Raw genomic sequence first — 24,564 nt, 5'->3', positions numbered from 1 at the left:
ATAAAGTACTGTATTTGATATCAGTGCATGATCCTATTCTAATAGACTATAGTACAATAACTGACCCCTAACTGGGTGCTAGACTGAGTTCCTCACATTCGTTACTGCCCCTGGTGACAGGTATGTTCCTTGCCCTGCCCCCTCCCTGGTGCCAGGTAGCTGTGGCTCAGTTAGTAGCACCCTCGCCTCTGAGTCAGAAGGTTGTGGGTTCAAGTCCCACTCCAGGGACTTGAGCACATAAAGCTAGGCTAACACTCCAGTGCAGTGCTGAAGGAGTGCTGCACTGTCGGAGGTGACGTCTTTCGGATGAGACGTTAAATCGAGGCCCCGTCTGCTCTCTCAGGTGGACGTAAAAGATCCCATGACACTATTTCGAAGAAGAGCAGGGGGAGTTATTTCCGGCGTCCTGGCCAATATTTCTCCCTCAACCAACATAACAAAAACAGATTATCTGGGCATTTTCACATTGCTGTTTGTGGGAGCTTGCTGTGCGCAAATTGGCTGCCGCGTTTCCCACATTACAACAGTGACTGCACTTCATTGCCTGTAAAGCGCTTTGAGACGTCCGGTGGTCGTGAAAGGTGCTATATAAATGCAAGTCTTATTCTTCTTGTACTCCACATGCCCTCTCCCATCAAGCTAAGTCTCCTGGTCCTCACTCTCCTCCCCTTACCCTGCTGCCAGCCTGTGTCCCCCTCACCTCTCACTATCCGTGCCCCACGGCTAAGCCAACCTGCCTTCCTCCTCTCAATATCTCACCTCCTGGTCCCAGGCTAATGTTTCCCCGCCTCTCAATTGGGATTGCCAATTCTGGTTGGACTAAATCCTGGAGGTTACATCACATGCCCTGCCCAGCCAAATAGCCTCCCCACCCCCACCCCCAATATCTTCATAACTTATACACAAAAGTGTTCAAGCAAATGAACCAAAACAATTGTTTATAACGCCCCTATGATTTTACTCCTATGTTGCTCACAACAGTCTCCAGGAGATTAATGTTAAATTCCTGGAGATTCCCAAGACAATGCTGAAGGGTTGGCATTGGCAACTCTACTCTCAACGCCCTGTCCCCCAGTGCCAGGGAGGTGCCCCTTGCCCTTTCTCTGCAGATCGGAGGAACATCCTTGTTTATGATCCTTGTGTACAGCATTAGAATTTAAAAAAAACCGATGTCCACATTTAACAGAGAATTGAAGTTCTCTGTGTCTGCCGAGGGGACGTTGTGCTCTACAGTCGGGGGAAGTGCTGGTTGTTCCCTTTGAGACCAGATTCAGAGCTAAAGGCAGACAGCGTCAGCCTCGACACTCAAAAAGAGTTTCACTTTCGATAGTTATATTCTGGCTGCGTTTACGGTTTTTCCCCCCCCCCCATTTGTTTTGAGTGCGGATCCGAGGGACAGATGCACGGCAGAGGTAGGAAGTTAATGCATTTCGTACTTTGGCAAGTTTGACCAAAAAAAACATCCACAAACTCCTCGGGGGTTTACTTCAGCGGGGAGGGGAGGAGGGGAGATCTTCAAAATAAAACACAACGTGGGGGGGGGGGGATAATCTGCATTTATCATTTTGCAAATTAAAAAAAAGCTTCTTCAACAAGGAAGTGGAGGCACCCATTGTGGAGGCGGGTTTAGTTTCTCTTTGGCATACGGCGTGTTTTTGCAGTGGCGCACACCAAGCTCCGACCTGAAATTGAATGTAATCTTCACCAGCAGAGATGTGTCTGCTTTGAACGGGCCCTGGTCACTGCACAGAGCAAGCAAGGGGCGACCTACTTCTGAGCCCGGATTCGATCTCAAGCCTTGTTTAGCCCAGAAGGTGCGTTCATTCTGCCCCAGAAGAGTGTTTTTATCTTCCAGATCTTTATGATTTTATTATAGTTTCGTAATCTAATGTATTTTGTTTTAAATATTGGTAATTAATCTGCAGTCTCAGTATTCAACAGTGGGTTGTTGGCCGACCTGAGCTACATTTCAAAGCCAGATGAATAATATGGCTAAATGTATCTTTAAAATGGCTCACCTCCCTTCTACTTATTTGGGTACAGTATCATAGTGCTTGTGTTACTGGATTAGCAATCCAGAAGCCTGGATTAATAATCCAGAGCAATTGAGTTCAAATCCCACCATGGCAGTTTTGAGAATTTGAATGCAGTTTTAAAAAGCTGGAAATAAAAAGCTGGTATCAGTAAAAAGTGACCATGAGGCTGGCGGATTGTCATAAAAAGCCAACTGGTTCGCTAATGGCCTTTAGGGAAGGCAATCTGTCACCCTTACCCAGTCTGGCCCATATGTGACTCCAGTTCCACAAACAATGCCCTCTCGAACAAGCTACTCAGTCAGGACAACTAGGGGATGGGCACTAAATGCCGGCCTTGCCAGTGACGCCCACATCCCAAGAATGAACATAGAAAAAAAACCTGGCCACTTAATGTGGAAAATTACTGATTGCCCCCAGTGTTTGACAGGTTTTGTATAGTTATTTAAAAACCTTTGCAGCTATTTAACTATAAACAGCTAATTTACAGCCAGAGATAAATAGACAATTAGATCAACAGAACAATTATAAATGCTGTAAATCTATCGGGAAAAAAAACACATCAGAAAGAGAAAAGCCAGGCCAGTGTTTGCAGTAGAGAACTTTCATCAACATCAACATTCATCTGTTTTTTCTGTATGTTGGCAGGCCAGTTGTGTATTTCCAGCATTTTCTGTTTTTATTTTTAATTTCCATCTAGGTCCTGTTGGAACAAGTCCTGCTAAAGGCGATAAGCTTGATCACATGAAAAAATACCAGTGTTAAGTTGGACGGAGAACCTTTTATGCCTGGGTCATTGTAGTAACCATTTCATTTATGATCATAAAAAATCATAAAAACTTACAGCACATTCGGCCCGTCGTGCCTGTGCTGGCTCTTTGAAAGAGCCGTCGTGCTTTTGTCCCACGTCCCCGCTTTGTGTCCGTAACCCTGTAAGTTCCTCATCCTCAAGTACCTGTCCAACTCCCTTTTAAAATTATTTATGGAATCAGCTTCCACCACCTTTTCGGGTGGAGCGTTCCAGATCTGTGAGTGAAAACATTTCTCCTCATCTCCCCTCTAGATCTTTTTCCAATGATTTTGAATCTATTACCTCTAGTTATTGACCCAGAAGGAATATTTTTTCTATATTTACTCTATCAAAACCTCTCATCATCTTGAAAACCTCCAGTAGATCACCTCTTAACCTTCTCTGTTCCAAGGAGAACAGTCCTAACTTTTCCCACCACTCCTCATCACTGAAGTCCTTTATCCCTGGTAACATCCTGGTGAACCTCCTCTGTACCCTTTCTAAGGCCTTTACATCTTACATAGAAACATAGAAGATAGGAGCAGGAGTAGGCCATTCGGCCCCTCGAGCCTGCTCCGCCATTCAATGAGATCATGGCTGATTATCCAAATTCAGTACCCTGTCCCTGCCTTCTCCCCATATCCCTTGATCCCTTTAGCCTTAAGAAATATATCTAACTCCTTCTTGAATATAACTCCTTGAATATATTTAATGAATTGGCCTCAACTGCCTTGTGTGGTAGGGAATTCCACAGGTTCACCACTCTCTGGGTGAAGAAATTCCTCCTCATCTCTGTCCTAAATGGCTTTCCCCTTATCCTTAGACTGTGACCCCTGGTTCTGGACTCCCCCGCCATCGGGAACATCCTTCCTGCATCTAGTCTATCTAGTCCTTTTAGAATTTTATATATCATACTTAATGATGGTGCTTACCACGTTTCTGCGCATAGTAACTGATGTCCCTCACCGTAAAGCGACTGACAGATAGAGAACAAGCTGGCCTTGTAACCTTTTCCCACAACCAACACCAATTACAGTTTAATCATCACTACAAATGCAACACAAATGTCAGACCCATCTTCAGGATTAGCTTCTGCTTGTTAAAACTCATAATCCATGTTGAATAAAGATGGAAAGAAAAAAACTTGCATTTATATAGCACCTTTCATAGAAACATAGAAGATAGGAGCAGGAGTAAGCCATTCGGTCCTTCGAGCCTGCTCCGCCATTCAATGAGATCATGGCTGATCATCCAAATTCAGTACCCTGTCCCTGCCTTCTCCCCATATCCCGTGATCCCTTTAGCCTCAAGAAATATATCCAATTCTTTCTTGAATATATTTAATGAACTGGCCTCCACCGCCCTCTGTGGCAGAGAATGTCTTTGGGATGTCCCAAAACTCTTTACAGCCAATGAAGTATTTTTAAAATAACAACAGAAAACGCTGGAAAAACTCAGCAGGCCAGGGCAGCATCCGTGGAGAGAGAAATAGAGTTAATGTATTTTTAAATGTAGTCACTGTTGTAGGGAAACGCAGCAGGTCTTAACAAAATGTTTTCTTTGCAGTTTAAAATGGATAGAACCATTCAGGTGTCTGATCTACCCACGGGTATTTCAAAACGGACCCTTGAAGACAAACTCATGATTCATTTCTTACGGCCCAAGAATGGAGGAGGCGAGATAATCGAGATAGTGTTCCCAATTGACTCGCCAACGTCTGCTCTCATTATCTTTGAAGAGAAAGAAGGTAAGGTGTAAAGCAGGAAATCCTAGGAAAGGGAGATGAGAGAACACAAACCAAACTACTGTATGATGAACTGTACCAGGCTCATTCAAACCTGAAATAACAGTAGGAAATGCTGGAAATGCAGAGCAGGTCGATTGGCATCTGCAAGAGGAAGGTTTTGGGTGTGTTCTTCATCGTGGTCATGCTATCTGTAATGTTTCTATTTCCCACCCTCGGCCTGCTCCCTCCTCTCTCAGGCTTTTTCTCCCAGTATCCCATTCCCGGCTTCAACTTGATCCCTCCTCTCTCAGGCTTTCTCTCCCAGTATCCCATTCCCGCCTTCAACTCGATCCCTCCTCTCCCAGGCTTTCCCTCACAGTATCCCATTCCTGCCTTCAACCTGCTCCCTCCTCTCTCAGGCTTTTGCTCCCAGTATCCCATTCCCGGCTTCAACTTGATCCCTCCTCTCTCAGGCTTTCTCTCCCAGTATCCCATTCCCGCCTTCAACTCGATCCCTCCTCTCCCAGGCTTTCCCTCACAGTATCCCATTCCCGCCATCAACCTGCTCCCTCCTCTCTCAGGTTTTCGCTCCCAGTATCCCATTCCCACCTTCAACTTGATCCCTCCTCGCTCGGCCTGCTCCCTCCTCTCTCAGGCTTTTGCTCCCAGTATCCCATTCCCGGCTTCAACTTGATCCCTCCTCTCTCAGGCTTTCTCTTCCAGTATCCCATTCCCGCCTTCAACTCGATCCCTCCTCTCCCAGGCTTTCCCTCACAGTATCCCATTCCCGCCATCAACCTGCTCCCTCCTCTCTCAGGTTTTCGCTCCCAGTATCCCATTCCCACCTTCAACTTGATCCCTCCTCGCTCGGCCTGCTCCCTCCTCTCTCAGGCTTTTTCTCCCAGTATCCCATTCCCGCCTTCAACTTGATCCCTCCTCTCTCAGGCTTTCTCTCCCAGTATCCCATTCCCGCCATCAACCTGCTCCCTCCTCTCTCAGGTTTTCCCTCACAGTATCCCATTCCCGCCATCAACCTGCTCCCTCCTCTCTCAGGTTTTCGCTCCCAGTATCCCATTCCCACCTTCAACTTGATCCCTCCTCGCTCGGCCTGCTCCCTCCTCTCTCAGGCTTTTTCTCCCAGTATCCCATTCCCGCCTTCAACTTGATCCCTCCTCTCTCAGGCTTTCTCTCCCAGTATCCCATTCCCGCCTTCAACCTGCTCCCTCGTCTCTCAGGCTTTTGCTCCCAGAATCCCATTCCCACCTTCAACTCGATCCTTCCTCTCCCAGGCTTTCCCTCACAGTATCCTGTTCACGCCCTGAATTGTGCATTTCCAGCATTTTTTGTTTTTATTTCAGGATTCCAGCACTTGCAGTTCCTTTTCTTTCTACTGATTTAGATCCCAGAACTTTACAACAGGTCATCAGCTGGAGAAGCCTTTGGTGATTTTGGAACTGTGATTGTGAATGGCCTGTTTCTGTGCTGTATATCCTATGTAATCCTATGAATTGTGAGCACAGATCGGTGCTTTTAATTACAGTCTACTCCTGTTAATTCAGTCGCTCTTTTCTGCGAATAAAATTTGAATTATTCAGTAATTTAAATTAAGCAATTTTAATGAAACTGCACAGGGGGCTTTTTATCTACAGTTTCAGTTTGAATGATCAGATAAATTGAATTAAGCAACTTCAAATTAAGACAGTATTTTTTAAACAAATTTTGATTCTGATTAATGGGGTCTATGTCGTGTTAGAAAACTTTCCAGACATCTTGCCCTACTGGGAGGGAAAGCCTGAGGGAGGAGGGAGCAGGCCCAGAACAGGAAACTGAGGGAACGCCTGAGGGAGGAGGGAGCAGGCCCAGAACAGGAAACTGAGGTAAAGGCTGAGGGAGGAGGGAGCAGGCCCAGAACAGGAAACTGAGGGAAAGGCTGAGGGAGGAGGGAGCAGGCCCAGAACAGGATACTGAGGGAAAGGCTGAGGGAGAAGGGAGCAGGCCCAGAACAGGATACTGAGGTAAAGGCTGAGGGAGGAGGGAGCAGGCCCAGAACAGGAAACTGAGGGAAAGGCTGAGGGAGGAGGGAGCAGGCCCAGAACAGGAAACTGAGGTAAAGGCTGAGGGAGGAGGGAGCAGGCCCAGAACAGGAAACTGAGGGAAAGGCTGAGGGAGGAGGGAGCAGGCCCAGAACAGGATACTGAGGGAAAGGCTGAGGGAGAAGGGAGCAGGCCCAGAACAGGATACTGAGGGAAAGGCTGAGGGAGAAGGGAGCAGGCCCAGAACAGGATACTGAGGGAAAGGCTGAGGGAGGAGGGAGCAGGCCGAGAACAGGATACTGAGGGAAAGGCAGAGGGAGGAGGGAGCAGGCCCAGAACAGGAAACTGAGGGAACGCCTGAGGGAGGAGGGAGCAGGCCCAGAACAGGATACTGAGGGAAAGGCTGAGGGAGGAGGGAGCAGGCCCAGAACAGGAAACTGAGGGAAAAGCTGAGGGAGAAGGCCCAGAACAGGAAACTGAGGGAAAAGCTGAGGGAGAAGGCCCAGAACAGGAAACTGAGGGAAAGCCTGAGGGAGAAGGGAGCAGGCCCAGAACAGGAAACTGAGGGAACGCCTGAGGGAGGAGAGAGCAGGCCCAGAACAGGAAACTGAGGTAAAGGCTGAGGGAGGAGAGAGCAGGCCCAGAACAGGAAACTGAGGTAAAGGCTGAGGGAGGAGGGAGCAGGCCCAGAACAGGATACTGAGGGAAAGGCTGAGGGAGCAGGCCCAGAACAGGATACTGAGGGAAAGGCTGAGGGAAGAGGGAGCAGGCCGAGAACAGGAAACTGATGGAAAGGTTGAGGGAGGAGGGAGCAGGCCCAGAACAGGATACTGAGGGAACGCCTGAGGGAGGAGGGAGCAGGCCCAGAACATGATACTGAGGGAAAGGCTGAGGGAGGAGGGAGCAGGCCCAAAACAGGATAACGAGGGAAAGGCTGAGGGAGCAGGCCCAGAACAGGATACTGAGGGAAAGGCTGAGGGAGGAGGGAGCAGGCCCAGAACAGGATACTGAGGGAAAGGCTGAGGGAAGAGGGAGCAGACCCAGAACAGGAAACTGAGGGAAAGGTTGAGGGAGGAGGGAGCAGGCCCAGAACAGGATACTGAGGGAACGCCTGAGGGAGGAGGGAGCAGGCCCAGAACATGATACTGAGGGAAAGGCTGAGGGAGGAGGGAGCAGGCCCAAAACAGGATAATGAGGGAAAGGCTGAGGGAGGAGGGAGCAGGCCCAGAACAGGATACTGAAGGAAAGGCTGAGGGAGGAGGGAGCAGGCCCAGAACAGGATACTGAGGGAAAGGCTGAGGGAGGAGGGAGCAGGCCCAGAACAGGATAATGAGGGAAAGGCTGAGGGAGGAGGGAGCAGGCCCAGAACAGGATAATGAGGGCAAGGCTGAGGGAGCAGGCCCAGAACAGGATACTGAGGGAAAGGCTGAGGGAGGAGGGAGCAGGCCCAGAACAGGATAATGAGGGAAAAGCTGAGGGAGGAGGGAGCAGGCCCAGAACAGGATACTGAGGGAAAGGCTGAGGGAGGAGGGAGCAGGCCCAGAACAGGATAATGAGGGAAAAGCTGAGGGAGGAGGGAGCAGGCCCAGAACAGGATACTGAGGGAAAGGCTGAGGGAGGAGGGAGCAGGCCGAGAACAGGATACTGAGGGAAAGCCTGAGGGAGCAGGCCCAGAACAGGATACTGAGGGAAAGGCTGAGGGAGGAGGGAGCAGGCCCAGAACAGGAAACTGAGGGAACGCCTGAGGGAGGAGGGAGCAGGCCCAGAACAGGAAACTGAGGGAAAGGCTGAGGGAGGAGGGAGCAGGCCCAGAACAGGATAGTGAGGGAAAGGCTGAGGGAGGAGGGAGCAGGCCGCGGGTGGAAATGGGAAAGCCTGAGAGAGGAATGGGAAAGCCAGAGTCATTTGGAAGCAGAGTTGAGGGTCGAGCAGGATGCCATCCAGTCAGTTACACCAAACATTCTATTTGGGAACTAATTTGCCTTTATCAAAGGTTGGGAATGACTTTAAGAGTAACTTTCCATTACTTTCACTTTAATTTTCAGATTTAGAGAATTTTGAGTACCTTTGACTGTCTTTGTATTATGCTGTTAATTCTAACACATATAACCTCCAATGCTCCTTTTATCTAGCTTATAATGAACCTTTGTCCCTGCAGACAAATGACCCCCCGCTAACAGTAAAGACAAGGCTGACATATTAGCCAAGAGGCCAAATCACACACCAATATAACCGATATGGCGGCCAGAAACGAGAATAGCTGGCATGTAAATATTTAGCGATGCTGGTGACAACAGCAACAATTAAATAGGTGATTGGAAAATTTTAATTGCAAGATTAATTGTTAAAATTGGTTTATAGCCTAGTGGCAAATCAATGTGGCAGTTTTGATGAAATCGACAGAGGCAAATCAGATCAGGTCCTTCCCAGGTCAGTTACTCCAGAGTACAATGCAGGTCCTTAACCAGCTTCTGAAACTTGGAAAATGTACATCCCATATTATGAACATACATCTTAACCTAGTTTTGCCCTCATTTTTCAGGCTGGTTATGATTCTGCCATCCCCATTTGCAACATTTAGGCCTAGAAATTCAGTTGTTTGCGCCAGCTGCTAGCGCCTTAAGAGGAGAAGTGGGGCGCTAAGCGGCTAGCGCCCGAACGCAGCGCGATCTGCGCCTCTCACGAAATTCAGTTAAGATTTAGCGGCGGCGCAAAACCTTTGCGCGTGCTCAGCTGCGCGCGCAGATCCTGACGTCATTTCATGGTGCAACGCCCTTTGTGCGCCCCGAACCGGAAATTCAGTGGCGCCGCCCTTCTTTGCGCCTGGCGCCCCCAGCGACTGGTAGAGGGGAACGGTTCCCAGTCGCTGCGGGGCGCGGGGGGTGCTATTTAAAGGGGACTCCTCCTGCATTATAAGTGGCAGCCATTTTGTGCCAATCCTGTGTGAGAGACGGATATTTAGAGAGAGACAAAGGCAGAGAGCTTTCTGCTTTGACTCAGCGCTCGCACAGGTACTTCTGGCTTCAGGCCAGAGCTTTGCACTTGGATTTCACTTTCAGTGCCATAGCCTTGAGTCGATACATCTAATGGGGGCTGCAATGGGTGGAGACGTTGGCTTACTGCATTACATTCAAGGGGCTCAGAGACACCGTGAGAGAGTGCCAGTCATGGCCAGACGGAGAAGGGCCAACAGGCGTCGGCACAGGAGGCCTTACCCACCCAGGGTATACCGCCAGCAGCTCTCATATCTGAACATGTCTGAGGAGCAGTGCGTTCGGAGGCTGCGATTCAGAAGGGAGGTGGTCACTGAGATCTGCCACCTGCTTCGCAGAGATCTGCAGCCACAGCTGAGGAGCAGGACGTCTCTGTCGGTGGCAGTGAAGGTGACGGTGGCTCTCAACTTCTATGCCACCAGCTCCTTCCAATCCGCTACTGGGGACATTGCCAACATCTCCCAGTTCGCGGTACATTGCTGCATCCGCCAGGTGACCAGTGCCCTTTTTAGAAGGAGACATCAGTACATCTCCTTCCCCATGACCCTGGACAAGCAGCAAGAGCGTGCAATGGGATTTGGAAGAATAGCAGCCTTCTCCATGGTCCTGGGCGTAGAACTGATGAACCAGCAATGGTCAGGCCTTGCTTCAGGACTGCAGTGTGCAGGGCGTGCCAGCCAAACAATTCCACCCTCCCCCTTTAAGAGCTGACCGGCGCCTGACTGTCTGCCTTCAATCAGCAACTCGCCGCAACTGCGTTGCGCCTGCCCTCAGTGTTAGCACCCCGGATTTCCGGCTTAGCGCCTAATGATAGTCGTGCATCGCCTGCTTTAGCGCAGCAGCAACCTCTTGGGGCGATGCAACTGAATATCAGCGAAAGTGGCGCTAAGTTGCGCCGGGCGCAAAATTTAGCGAACGCCCGGCTGTAGAGCCCCAAACGTGGCTATACTGAATTTCTAGGCCTTAATCTCTCCTGCCCCCTACCTAGCAGAGAATGTTCCTTCATTCCTTCGTCCCCTCCCCTCCCCTCCTCCGTTCACTGCCTCTGCACCTGCTTAATACCTGTTATATCTCTTAACCTTTTCCAGTTCTGATGAAGGGTCCCAGACCTGAAACGTTAACTCTGTGTCACTCTCCACGGATGCTGCCTGGCCTGCTGAGTGCTCCCAGCATTTTCTGTTGTTATTTCAGATTTCCAGCTTCCGCAGTATTTTGCTGTTGTATTTGTTCCAGGCTTGTAGTGCACTGTGACAGTATATTAAAATTTGCTACTTTGTGTCTGGCACTAAGACATAGGCCCAGAAATTCAGGTCGAGGCTTCCCGCGGGTGTAAGCCCCCGACCTGCACTTACCCAGCGCGCCGGCCGTTGAGCTGTGGGCCCACGTGGGATTCCGATCCTGGGCCTCCTCCAACTGCCGGCGCGCAGTGCTTGCGTACCCCAGGGGCGCAGTTAGTTCGAAGCATCCCCTGGGGTCACGTGGGCCATGGAGAGCCAATGGTAGCAGGGAATCTGTATTCATAGATTTGACAGGAAGAGCTGTCAAATCTATGAATACAATTCAGCCCCAAAACATAACTAAAACTTCAAATAATTTTTTTTTTAAATCACATTTTTAAAATAACTATAAATTACATAAAATAACTATTTTAAACAATAATTTACATTTTAGAAAAAAATAATTACAGTTTCTAACGGGGCTAAAAATAAACTTACCTTTCTTTAAATTATTTAAAAATAATAAACCTGTGGAAAAAATGTTTTAATTTAGCTTAATTCACCACTTACCTTGTTAAAAGCAGGCCTTGTGACTGCTTTTTACAAGCGTAGCTGCTGGAGACTTACCCTCCCGGAGAAACCTGCAAAAAAAAAAGTTCCAGGTGTACGCGCTGCCTCTCCGGCGCACGCGTTCGACCTGTGAACCCTTTCCTTTAAGGGAATGGAAGTTCCAGTTTCCCACGCATGCGCAGTGCATGCACGAAACCAGCACTTTCGTTGGGCCTACGTGTGAGTACCCAGCGCGTACTCACCCGTGGGGACCCGAATTTCTGGCCCATTGAATTTAACAGCAGAGGTACAGGCTCTTTGTTGGTCTTTGTGCTGCACACGAGCCTCCTCTCACCCTACTTCATCTAACCCTATCAGCATATCCTTCTGTTCCTTTCTCCCTCATGCGCTTATCTAACTTCCCCTTAGTGTACTGAGTTTGAATAGCAAACCAACAGTACACCAGATGGATATTTAACAGAGGTTAGAATAGGCCAGGTGCAACTGCATTGTGCCATAAGGTTAACCTTTGCCCTTCTACAGCTAATGTTTGAGTAAATTAAATTAAATTAACTAAATCAATGCTCTCACACTCTGTGGTATGTAATTTGTCACAAGGTACAATAGAATGTACCTTGATTTCTGTGATTACTGTTATAAACCTCTTGTATTGTTACAGTTTACCACTGTAGTACAATACCATGTTTGACCTGTTGTATTGGTTCAAACATTTCTGCACATGGGGTTACTCAAAATTGGTAATGTGCAACATTTTTTTTGGTCCTTTTTGCGGTGTCCTTTTTGCGGTGTCTTGGAGCTGGCCAGGAGAGCATTGAGTCTGGAGGTGACAAAGGCCTGGATTGGGATTTCAGCAGCAGCTGGGTTGATGCAGGGGCAGAGGCGGGAGATATTACAGAGATGGAAGTTGATGGTCTTTGTGATGGAGAGGATATTGGATCAGAAGCTCAGTTCGGGGTTAAATAAGATGTTGAGGCTGCAATCAGTCTGCTGCAGCCTGAAGCAGTGGCCGGCGCGAGGGATGGAATTGATGACAAGAGAGGTGGTGGAGAGGAAGAACTGGGTTTGATCAGCATGCATGTGGAAGCTGACCCCCATGTCCGCTAATGATGTGGCCAAGCGGCAGCATGTAGATGAGGAAGAGGAAAGGACCAAGGCTAAATTCCTGTGAACTCTAGAAGTAAAGGTACCGGGGACGGGAAGAGACGCCGTTGCTGGAGATACTCTGACTACGGTTGGATGGTTAAGACTGGGACCAAGCGAGGGTAGTGTCACTGAGCTGGACAACAGAGGAGAGACGTTGGAGGAGGATGGTGTGGTGGACCGTGTCAAAGGCTGCAGAGAGGTCAAGGAGGGCAAGGCGGGATAATGCACCACGATTGCAGTTATTTGTGACTTTGGTTAGGGCCATTTTGTTGCTGCATTAGAGTAGAAAGCTGATTGGAGAGATTCAGACATGGAGTTGTGGGACAGTTGGGCACGGATTTGGAGAGGAATTAGAAATTGATGATAGGGCCATAGTTTGCAAGGAAAGAGAGGTAAAGGATGCATTTTTTGAGGAGGGAGGTGATGATGCTGGTTTTTAAAGGGAGGGAGAAGTACCTGAGAAATGTCTGCTAGCATAGGGGCCAGGAAAGGAAGTTGGATGGTCAAGAGATTAAGTGGGAATGGGGCCAAGGGAGCAGGAGGTGGGTCTCATGGATGAGATGAGCTTGGAGAGGGCATGAGGGGGATGGGAGAGAAACTAGAGAGAGAGATACAGGTTCAGGGCGGCGGGGGCAGAGTCTGAGAAGAGTTTTGGTGTGGCGGGAAAAGGGGAAGCAACAGAGGCAACTAAATGGAAGGTAAGGAAGTCCATCAGTACAGCACACGTTTTGTTGGATGTGAGGCTGGAAGGAACAGCGCACCTTGATCCAGTTATTCCCCCAGCCTCTAACCCCGCTTCACCTGAAGCCTACATGTGGTCTTGACCGTCTATGTGCAATGCAACAGGAAAAGGGTTTAAGGAGATGGTTGGTTGGGGAGAAAAGAAGCCAGGGGTTACCTTTGCTCTCCAGATGATCCTGAAATATTGGTGGCTTTGGCAGAGGAGAGTGAGACAATGCCTGCTCAAAAAATAAAGGATCCCGGGGATGAGCGGAACAAAAGTGTTTACCTCTTGAGACATCCTGTCTGATGGCCGAGTTAATAGCTGAAAATTTCAGCACATGTATAGGCTTATAGTATTAGCTGTAACTAATCTTTTATGTTCCTTACTCAGTGGCTCAACGAGTTCTCCGAGTTGAAAGTCATGTTCTTGCCATTAATGGGAAACACCACAAATTAAAAGTAAAATCAGCTTGTATGGAGGTCAAAGCTGATCAGGTAACTGATGAATTACTTGAATATTCTCACAATCTAGTGTATTCTTTACATATTTTATGACCATGTGTCGCTTTATGATGGTGGTCGCTTGTGATGTGCAAACTAAAGGTTTAGATTTTGCATCTGTGGTACAAGATAAGGCTCTGAACCACACTTTACTTGTTGCAGCGAGTGCAACACATTCAGTAGAAATGTTATAAATGTTTACAGTCAATGTCACTCTTTTGTTACAGTAATTAGATGATAAATAGCAAATATACTTAAAAATGTTTGCGAGAAGCAAGACCCTCTCAGTAATGCAATGTCTTCTGATTTCCATTACACAGTGGCTTATGAAATAAAACTGAGGTTTTCTTTACAGGCTGTCGGGAAATCTTCTTGAATCATGATATTAGTTGACTGTATCTTGATTCTTGTATTGTGACTGCCTGTTAAATTTGTTTTAGAAACAAAGAAAGACTTGCATTTATATAGCGCCTTTCACAACCACCGGACAGACGTCTCAAAGCGCTTTACAGCCAATGAAGTACTTTTGGAGTCTAGTCACTGTTGTAACGTGTATATTGTTACTTTCTGTTGCCGAATTATTGAGATCACAAAGGATGCCATTTTATATCTATCTGTAATACATTAAAAAAATTGTCTGTGCACACTTTCTATCAATTATTTTAAATTATATATTCCTGTGTGTACATTTATAATGGAAACGGCCTATGTAAATTTGTCATGCTGTAATTACAACCTGCCCCCCAATGGAAGCACTGCGGTGTGACACATTTATATAGACATTTTCCCTTGTAAATATAGATATAGCAATTTATAATGCAAATATCAAAATAAAGACAGAATGTACGACGTTAAAATGGGAACTGAATTATGTCAGCACCAATATTCCCTCTAATTCTTTTTGGGCCGCGTGGCCCCTTTAAGGGGCCGTGCGGCCCATTCAAAAATCTGCGCAAGTGCCGTTTTTGCATTTAAATGCCGGCTCACCGTCTGCGCGGGACCTCTAGAGCGCCGCGCGGCCACGCAGCTTAAAGGAGACATTGGTCAGCACACCTTGATCCAGTTATTCCCCCAGCCCCTAACCCCGCTTCACCTGAAGCCTACGTGTGGTCTTGACCGTCTACGTGCCATGCCACGGGAGATTGACTAGTAAATATAAACGTTCCTTGAATTTTATTACAAATATTAACGATTATACAACAATACATCACACTTCACATATCTGGTAACGTTTATATGTGTATCCCTCTGAATTTAACACAGGGCACAGCGTTACCCTCTTTTCCGTACTGTTTGTGTACTTTTCCAAATCCCTCTATAGTTTCTCTTGGATCTTCTGAAATATCCATTTTGTTTAAGAGGGGTCAGTGGAATATACTCCTTTGATTTAACATTTCACCAAATTGCATCCATTTAAATAAAACGGCAAGATTACTGTCAGTCTTTATTTTACATACACAGAGATGAATCTTTTCGTGGCCTTAGTACTTGCTGTAGCATGCAATCAATGCTAGTCTTGTCTTATTTTCCTGCAGGTCATCCTCCACGTTGCTATGAGAATAGATTATGGAAAACTTCTAGGTGGAAAAAGATTAATGAAACATTTTCAGAAGACGCATAAAGATACTCAGTTTAGTTTTGACCAGAAAGCAGAACATTGCACCGTGGAAGGAACATTTTCAGTCATACAGGAACTAAGTGGAGAAATTCATCATTTGCTCAATTTAAATCCTGACCAAAGAAACAGCGACTGTTACGAAACTGAGCAACACGATGGCTTACAAAACAGTGCTTCAGGTAGTTCAAACAGCATTAGAAAAGTTGCTCGGAAATCAAATGCAGACTTTAACACCAAGGGGGAAACCAAAACTGGAATGCAAAGTTCTGCACATGGGAGTGTCAGAAGAGACACTGAGTTGCAACAAGGCAGTGAGCGACAGACTGGGAATTTTGAAGATTACACTTTATTGATGGACTCTGATATTTACGTGTATATTCAGAAATTTTATAAAGACAGGTATCAAGACATTCTGCATCAGCACCTTGTGGAGGTGTTGGATATTACCAGTGAAGACATCACCACCTTAATTTTGCAAGCGGCTTCTGACTGTTCGGACAGCGGAGCATCACTGCTGCAAGCACATCAAGAACTTTCTAAACTCTACCAGGACTTTGAGGTCAGGCTCCGCAAGGAACAGATCAACAAGAAAGATTTAACTTCTGATGTCAAACTCCTACAGGACATCTATGCAAGCCTTCAGGCACAATTCCCCAAAATAAATTTCAATGAAGATGAAAACTATTTTTACCTAATAGGCAGTTCAAATGATTGCTCTCTAGCCAAGAAATATCTACAGGATTTGAAGGAAGAACTGGCAGTAAGATCGCGAAAAGGAAAGCATCCGACTTCAAGCGGACACTCAGAAAGTCCCCAGGCTAGTACCAGCAGTATACCTCAGTCTCTGCAAGAATTTGATGGCAACAGTTTGTTTAATCAAGTAGGATTTCCAAAAACAGATGCCAGAAAAGATCACAAATTGGCTCCAACCTTCATGGGTCTAGGGGAAAATGTCAGTACTTTGAAGGCAAGGCGCAGACTAGTTGAAGATGATTTGGTTCTGAGACCTGAGCAAACACATGCAGCGGATCAATTGCTGACAGGCCATAGTATCAGGAGTAGTTCACTGATGGATACCAAGTATCAGCTGAGTTCAGAACTGCAGCAAAAACCCAGGCTCATTACTATTGGCAATGAGATGTTTACCTCTGCTGACAAAGCATTAACTAGTGGAACAGGGGAGTTTGTTGTAGCCAACAAAACTGGGGAAGACACTCCTAAGTACAAAGATTTTTCTGTATTAAGTGGTCAGGCCAAGGAACTCAAGAGTCCTGACAAAACAGGTGATGACATTCTGTTCAAGGGATGTGAAGGCTCTTCCATTGTTGGTACAAATAAAGGAGATAAACTTTTCCAATATACCAAAAGTAACAAAGCACATGGTCCTATAAAGCCATACCACTTTGAAACATCAGCAGGTACTCTCTTTCACCAGGGAGAGCTGCTAGGCAACACGCAGACACTCCAGTCTATGACTGCTGCCAAAAGTTCAGACGGTCAAACATCCAAACCATCACTGAGAAGAACCAACAGTTTTTCTGAATACTTGAGATCAAAACATTCCAGAGACTCTGGCAACAGTTTCCAAGGAGTACCCACCAAAGTCAGTCCTGCTGAAAAAGTGCACATGACTGAAGAACTCCCATTAGATTCAGTTGTGTGGTCTTATCTGAAAGATATCTATGATTCTTCTATTAGCAGCATTAGTACCAAAAGTGACATTCTGGTGAATGAACAGATTCAGGGAGATATAACAATCCTAAAATTAACAGCATTGAATAAAGCCAACATTACAGTTGCCAAGCAGGACATTTTGTCACTTTACACAATGGTAATGAAGCATTTGACTCAACAGTTTCTTTCATACACAGACCTTGGTATTGAGAACTACACTGAGAAAACGCTGGAGCAATGGTACAACACTCTGAAAAATAACTTTCCAGAAGTAAAATTCATTGTAGGTCAGACAGGTTTCCACATTATCGCCACACATGAACATTGCTTGAACGTAATAGAAAATTTTAAGCCCAAGTTAAAAGATACATTTTTGGAAGGCCGGTCCTTGACAGGAAGTGCGTCCATCTCAGCTTCTAATCAGTGCTCATTCATCGGCACAGAAAAGTTCAAAGACACAGATGGAGAGGACCTCAGCAGATCTACAGAACATCCTTCATTATTGGGTCAGGTTCCTCATGGTAGGAAGCCAAATGGCTTCCATACTCCAGTACACCACATGGATGAAATCAGTCTGAAAAAAAGTGCAAAAACAAGGGAAGAGCATCCTTCATTTCAGTCAGATAGAGAACTTATTGAAGCTATGGGTCACCGGAGGGTAGATGGAAATTCCAAGAAGAATTGTAATTCTCAGCCAGATGTAGAAGAGGAGTGTCCAAAGAATCAGAAAAGGTATTCAAATGAGAACGATGGCTCTGCATCAAATTCAAGGCAGGAACACAATCCACTTATGGATCAGAGGAAATCACCGAAACCTATTGATGAATACAGTGGTTCAGAGTTTCTTCATGATCAGGCCGATTATAAAAGTCAGAAGATGATGAAGCAGATTGGAGATGTAGAGGGAGTTAAGGCAAAGAAGGCACTGCCTGATAAATTTCATTTTACAATCAACAAGCTGGTGAAGGAAAACCATTGGTACGATAAAGAAAGCAGCTTGCATCGCAATAAACTGGACAGTGGCACACAGTCATTACCAACATTTCCTTACACTAGTACATCAGTGTTGCAACAAAATAGAGAGGGTCCATATGCCTCCGAGTCAGCTACAAATTCAAGAGACCAAATGCAAGAAAAATATCTGCAGCAGCAAGATGAGAGCAGTGAGACAATGTCGCAGGAAAGGAAGACCTTGAAAAATTCTCAGCAAAATCAACCCAGATGTCCGGCCATAGGACTGGATGCACCAGAACTAAACGAATCAACCATGTCTTGCAATAACTGTAAGAAAATTACTAGGTTATCAAAGGTGGACTGTGGTCACGTTTTGTGTGAGGAATGTTGCACACTTAATCCGTCATTCTGTCCGGCATGCTGTCAAAGTATTGCCTCAACTAAAATTGGAAGCCAGCGCCTGGGTATCATGAAGTTTGCAGTTCTGAACATTGACTTAGCTGGATTCCTGAGAGTCTCGACTTTGAAAATAACCTACGACATCCCTGATGGTATCCAGCGGGTAAGTAGTCTGGTGCAGTTAAAAAGAATTAAATCATTAGTATAATAATGGGCAACTTGTAGGTCTTGTATTGTTTCAGTCAAATTTTGCTTCCAGTTTGTCTTGTGCTGCTGATAGTGGAATGACTATAGATAAATGCCAATGTAGATATGGTTTCAGGGAGATTTAGAACTTACAAGATAATCACTAAATGGGCATGTGCTGTGGGCAGTGTTAATTCTCTGGGGTAAATCTTAATATTTAGCCAAAGCTTATTTCTAACATTCATAACACACACTGGAGGTAATTTGACTTTGTGCAAGTGTAAAACAAGTGATAGCAAATTGGCAGTCTGTAATCCATCTCTCCCGTTTTTTAAATTTCTATTGGCATCAATCCCATCCCCCGAGATTTAACAATGGTTTTACTTCCCTGCTGTGTGTTTAGAAGGCACACTGTAAAAGGTAGGTGCGCCTGTCGGGGCACAGAGCGGAGTTTATGACTTGCTGATTTTCCTTTTTTATTGTTGGGAACACAGTTGACTTTCAAGAACCTATGCAAAAGATGGGCTCACTTAATCAGCTTTTTTTGTTAAAAAACAGGTCCCATTTTTTGTTTGAGTTAGTTCCCATTTGCAGTTCAAAAGCAGTTGAGGGTTCTAGTAAGACATGGGCAAATCTTCACGAAGGGATCCCTGTATGCGCTGGACTTACTGCTTCAAAATGCAGTTGTTGAGGACACTGGCTGTAATCACATGGACTAAAAATTTGCTGCTTTGAATCCTTGTTTTTTTTTCCTCTTTAAAGGAATGGGATCCGAGCCCAGGACAACCATTTGAAGGAGACAAGTTTGAAGCCTATTTGCCTGACAATTTTATAGGAAGAAATATTTTAAAATTGTTAAAGGAAGCCTTTATTAAAGGCCTGACCTTCAAAATAGTATCAGCTCCCTCAGGACTGCACCAGGTAGCATGGAATAATATTCCTCACAAAACAGCTACAATTGGAGGGAAAGCTCAGTAAGTCTTTTTCCCCTCCACTATTAAGCTCAGTATGCTTGTTCCTTTATTATTTCTACCTTGGCTACAGAAGACTGATCTTTAGCCACTATCAGGTTCAATTTTCTCTCTGCGTTACATTTAGCACACTGGTTAATGCATTCACATTAAATTCCACTCTGTGCTATTTAAAGAGTCGCTAAAGAGTTTCTTCAGGAAAGAACCTTGGTTAATCGGATGCTGTTTATAAAAAAAAATCGGTGCTAGTGTTGTAATCCCATCTCTGTGCACACAGAACAACTGAATTTTTCAGATTATTAAAAGGTTTAAATGCAAAAAAAACATTGACCAGTGTGCTAAAAATCAGAAGCATTAAACACTTGATTTTGTGTCTACAAGTTGTTATCCAGAAACTCTTGTCACCATCCACTGTGACACTGGCTTTTTGACTGGGCACCACTGTATACTAATTTTTTCCCCTTTAATCCTGATCCCTAAACAGCTTGGAATTGAATTATTCCTAAACAAATTATATGTACATGGGGTGTTAATAGTGGAATTGATGCATGGTCTATACAGTTCCACCGTTGCAAGTTCAAGCCCTATTCCGGGACTCGAGGCGGACACTGCAGTGCAGAGGCACCAGAGGGGCTATCTTTCAGATGAGATATTAAAGCGAAGCACTACCCACTCTGGATGTGAAAGAGGTTATGACACAAGAGAGCATTCCTCCCTCAGTCAACACCATTCATTTCATTTGCTGTTTTCAAATTGACTGCTGCATTTGTCAATAATTCAAAATGGATTCATTGGCTATGAAATGCTTTGGAAAGTACAAGTGCAAACTCATTCTGCAGGTGGCTATAAATTTGAAATAAAATCAGAAAATGCTGGACATACTTAGGTGGTCAGGCAGCATCTGTGCAGAGAGAAAGAGTTAACATTTCAGGTCGATGATCTTCAGCGCTGGAAAAAGTTAGAGATGTAACTGATTTTAAGCAAGTGCAAGAGCAGGGAAAGGGAGGAAAGTACAAAAAGGAAGCTCGTGATAGGGTGGAGGGTAGGAGTGATTAAATGACAAAAGGGATGATAGTACAAGGCAAAAGGGGGTGGTAATGGGACAAGAAACAACAGGGAGCAACGGTTACGATCTGAAATTGTTCAACTCATTGTTGAGTCCAGAAAGTTGTAAAGTGCCTAATCGAAAGAGGAAGTGCAGTTCCCGGAGCTTCATTGGAAGTGTCGGAGGCCAAGGTCAGAGTGGGAGTGGGACAGAGAATTAAAACGACCGGAAGCTCAGGGTCACACTTGTAGAGTTAATGGAGGTGTTCAGCAAAGCAATCGCCCAATCTGCATTTGGCCACCCCAATGTAGAGAAGACTGCATCATAAGCAGCAAATACAGTATAGTAAATTGAAGATGTACAAGTAAATTGCTGTTTCACCTGGAAGGAGTGTTTGCAGGCTTAGATAGTGGGAAGGGAGACGTTGAATGGGCAGGTGTTGCATCTCCTGCCCTTGCAATGGGAAGGGGAGCAGGTGATTGAAGAGTGGACGGCCCCTTCGGAATGCTGAAAAGGTTTGGGGGGGGGGGGGGGGGGGGGAGGGAAAGAAAGGAGGAGGAAAGAGGTGATATCATTGGAGGTAGGCAGAGGATGATCTGTTTAATGTGCAGGCCGGTGGGGTGGAAGGTGAGGACAAGAGGAATCCGATTATTGTTCTGGGCAGGGAGGGGAAAGGATGAGGGCAGAATTGCAGAGATGGTTGAAGGCACTGTCGACCAAGGTGAAAGGGAATCCTCAGTTGAGAAAAAAGACAGTGGAAGCACCGGTATGGAAGGTGGCATCGTCAGAACAGATGCAACAGAAATGGTGAAACTAGAAGAATGGAAGAGGAAGTACTTACAGGAAGTGGGGTGGGAAGAAATGCAATCAAGGTGGCTGTGGGAGTCAGTGGACTTATAGTAAATATTGGTGGACAGCTTGTTCCCAGAAAAAGGGTGACAGAGGGGTCGAGGAAGGGAAGGAAGAGTCAGATGTGGAACATGAAGGCGAGCGAGGGGTGGTAATTGGAAGCAAAGTCGACAAATTTTCCAGTTCAGGGTGAGAGCAGGAATTGGCACTAATACACAGTCATCAATGTACCAGAAAAAGAGATGAGGGAGGGGACCTGTATAGGACTGGAACACAAGAATGTTCCACATATCCCACAAAAAGGCTTGGCTAGAGAAGTTGTTTAAGGCAAGAACAAGTTCAACCAGGCGGTGAAGGGTGATGGGGACTGGTTGGGCCACCTTTCAAGGAAGAAGCAGAGGAGGTCCCTTAGGCTATCCTGGTTGGGGGGTGGTGGTGGTGGTGAAGAGGGACTGGAGATTGAAAAGGAGACTGGGGCCAGGAAACTGAAAACTGTTAAAGTGAAGAGTTGTGGATGTTGGTTGACAGACTTGACAAGGGGGAGGAAAAAAAAGTTGAGAAGATTAAACAAGTTCCATAGGGCAAGAACAGGCTGAAATGATGGGTCTACCAGGGCAGTTCTGTTGTGGATCTTGGAAAGGAAGCAGAAGCAGGCTGTGGGGGGTTGGGAGTCTGGAGGTTTTAGGCCGTGGGAAGGAGCGACGGTCTGGGAAATGATGGCTTGATGTTCGGTGCTGCGGTAGTGGTCCAGGGGAGGTAGGGTGTTCAGCCTCTGCAAGGTAGAGGTCTGTTCACCAAACAATAAACCTGCTGACAAGAGTGGCGCTAATGACAATGTCAGGGTTGGATCTGATAGAACGGCATGCTACGCGTTGAGGGAGTTAGGTTAGAGCAAGTGAGGGAATTAGAGACGACCGATGTCACGCTGGCAGTTCCCAATGAAAAGATGGAGCGGGTAAGAGGCTAGAGGGAGGGGGTCCAGGTAGAACAAGAAATTTGAAGATGGGACAAAGGGTCTGTTGTGCCAGGGAGAAAGGACGACTCCTGGCCAAAGAAGTGGGCGTGGAGGCAAAGGCAACAGAAGAAGAGCAGCTTAGCATCATGAAGCTTGAAATTCAGAGGTGATGGTGTGGAGGCCTGATTGTTTGGGGTCAGAGGGGATAGTGAAAACACAACAAAGGGCAAGATTGGAAGGCAGGATGGGAATCAGAGGAAAGTAATGGGGAAAGGAGGATCCGGAGGGGCATTGGTATCTAAGAGTTGTTGAAGCTTGTGATTCTGGATACCTGAAAAAAATTGTTAAAGTGGAAATGGAACTGTGAACAAGGACATCTGAGCCGAGTTGGTGCTGCTCCTGAAGAGGGAGGTAGAGTGCGATGCAATGATCAAGAAGCGGTGAGAGCAGTGGTTCAAGGAATGTCGAATATCATGGAGATATCTGTAACCATGGGTGGATCTAAAAACCATGAAGGGTGGAATTCAAGTAGAATAAGTCGGAGCCGGTTGCAGAGGAAAGATGTGGCTGTGAAAGTGAGTTTTAGTAGATAGCTGGGGTGGGGGAACAATGAAGGTGAATGCAAGAAAAAAAATGGAAATCCTGTCAGAAGAGCAGAACTTCAAGATGGGCATTCCTGAAAGAACTAGCAATGAATTAAACACCAATACAGAAGCAAAAAAAATACTGCAGAGGCTGGAAATCTGAAATTAAAAACCCAAAAATGCTGGGAAAAAAAAACAGGTCAGGCAGCATCTGTGGGGGGGGTCGTCGGCTAAACCATCAGTTACCAAATTGTCTTTGGTTTACCAGGGTTCTAAACTTCTTCCCCCACCCTGAGTGCAGCAAGAAATTCCTGACAATGTGGCCTTTAAATGATTTGTTGCTCAGTTTATTGCCTAGAGGGATACAATATTGAATTAATGGCTATTGAATTGTAGCACTACTTTTAACATGGAGGGAAGTGTAGAAAGTAATAAAAAGGGTTGATGTATTGTGAGGTGTCTGCTCTTTAATGTATGTATAAGAAGTTGAGTCACTAACCCTGACTAATGATTCATTTGTAAAGACTGATTTGGAACAATATTCTTTAAAAATAGCACTCTTGTTTCTTTACAGGAATGGTTATCCTGACTCAAGCTACTTGAAGAATGTTTTGGCTGTTTTGAAGGAATATGGCCTTCAATGAAGTCAGAAGTAAAATACCAAAATCAGTGGAAGCAGCCTCATTATTGTACACATTTTTACTACATGACTATTTCATTGTGTGTTCTATTTTTTTTCATTTTTTTTCATTTTTTTTTTTTAAATGCTACATTTTCAGGATAAATGCAAGATGTCAAAGACAGTCAGACTGAACTCCTGCAGTGGAGCAAATTTGGCTTTGTATTATGCTTTGAGATTATTCAGGAATCCCCTATGTTGGATTCAAAATGGAGTAAGTCATTCCAAGTAGTTTGTAGATGATTAGACATTCCACAATGACTAACTTTACTGTGAATCTTGGAATTTATTTTTTTTAATTAAATAAATGTCTTGAAAGCAATATACCTACAAGACATTGTTGCTTATGAACTTATGCAGAAAGGTACAATATTTTAATGCTACACAATAAAAACTTATATTTTCCTTAAATAAGCAGTCACCAGGATTGCAAAAATGATTGCAACAAATTGTAAAGCAAAATTGGTTTAGGAATCGTGACTTAATATTTATAAACTTCAGCAAAATGTGGAAAAAGTTCCTTGGAAGAGCTACAGATTCAGATATATCCGAATTGGCAGGAGTCAGACTTGGCTCAGTGGCAGCATTCCTGCCTCAGTTGGGTGGTCGTAGGTTCAAGCCGCACACTAGACTGGAGCGCATAATCCAGGCTGATACTCCACCGCAGTGCTGAGGGAGTGCTGCACTGTTGGAGGTGCCGTCTTTCAGAGATGTTAAATTAAGGCCCCATCTCCCTTTACAATTGGATGTAAAAAGATCCCACAGCACTATTTGAAGACGAGCGGAGGATTGTTACTTCAGGGTATGCGATAGTACAGTCCGAGGCATTTCTCCAAAAGACAAGTTCACAACCCAAGTGGTCTAAAGCATGAAGATTTGTGCAGGAGATGAAATTTAAAAGCAAACTGACCAGAAAGCATT

At 45.6% G+C, this 24,564-nt stretch overlaps 1 protein-coding gene across 3 annotated transcripts; it reads left to right on the top strand.

The window, feature by feature from the left end:
* The first annotated feature begins 1,042 nt into the window (after nt 1-1,042).
* Nucleotides 1,043-23,965, top strand: LOC147101181 (uncharacterized). 3 transcript variants are annotated; one of them, XM_085966400.1, is made up of 6 exons: nt 1,052-1,412; nt 4,390-4,570; nt 13,620-13,723; nt 15,265-18,537; nt 19,323-19,534; nt 23,539-23,965. In XM_085966400.1, the coding sequence occupies exons 2-6, from the start codon at nt 4,396-4,398 to the stop codon at nt 23,606-23,608; spliced, it is 3,834 nt and encodes a 1,277-aa protein (XP_085822526.1). In that variant the 5' UTR covers nt 1,052-1,412; nt 4,390-4,395; the 3' UTR covers nt 23,609-23,965. The 3 variants fall into 3 exon arrangements, with proteins under 3 accessions (XP_085822528.1, XP_085822526.1, XP_085822527.1); XM_085966401.1 differs by lacking the exon at nt 1,052-1,412 and adding an exon at nt 1,700-1,814; XM_085966402.1 differs by lacking the exon at nt 19,323-19,534 and having other exon boundaries at nt 1,043-1,412.
* Nucleotides 23,966-24,564: the final 599 nt, after the last annotated feature.

The sequence above is a fragment of the Somniosus microcephalus genome, chromosome 24, assembly GCF_052327205.1.
Source record: "Somniosus microcephalus isolate GS21.2 chromosome 24, FLI_Smic_1.0, whole genome shotgun sequence".
NCBI classification, from domain to species: domain Eukaryota; kingdom Metazoa; phylum Chordata; class Chondrichthyes; order Squaliformes; family Somniosidae; genus Somniosus; species Somniosus microcephalus.
This window is presented reverse-complemented; position numbering and strand designations above follow the sequence as displayed.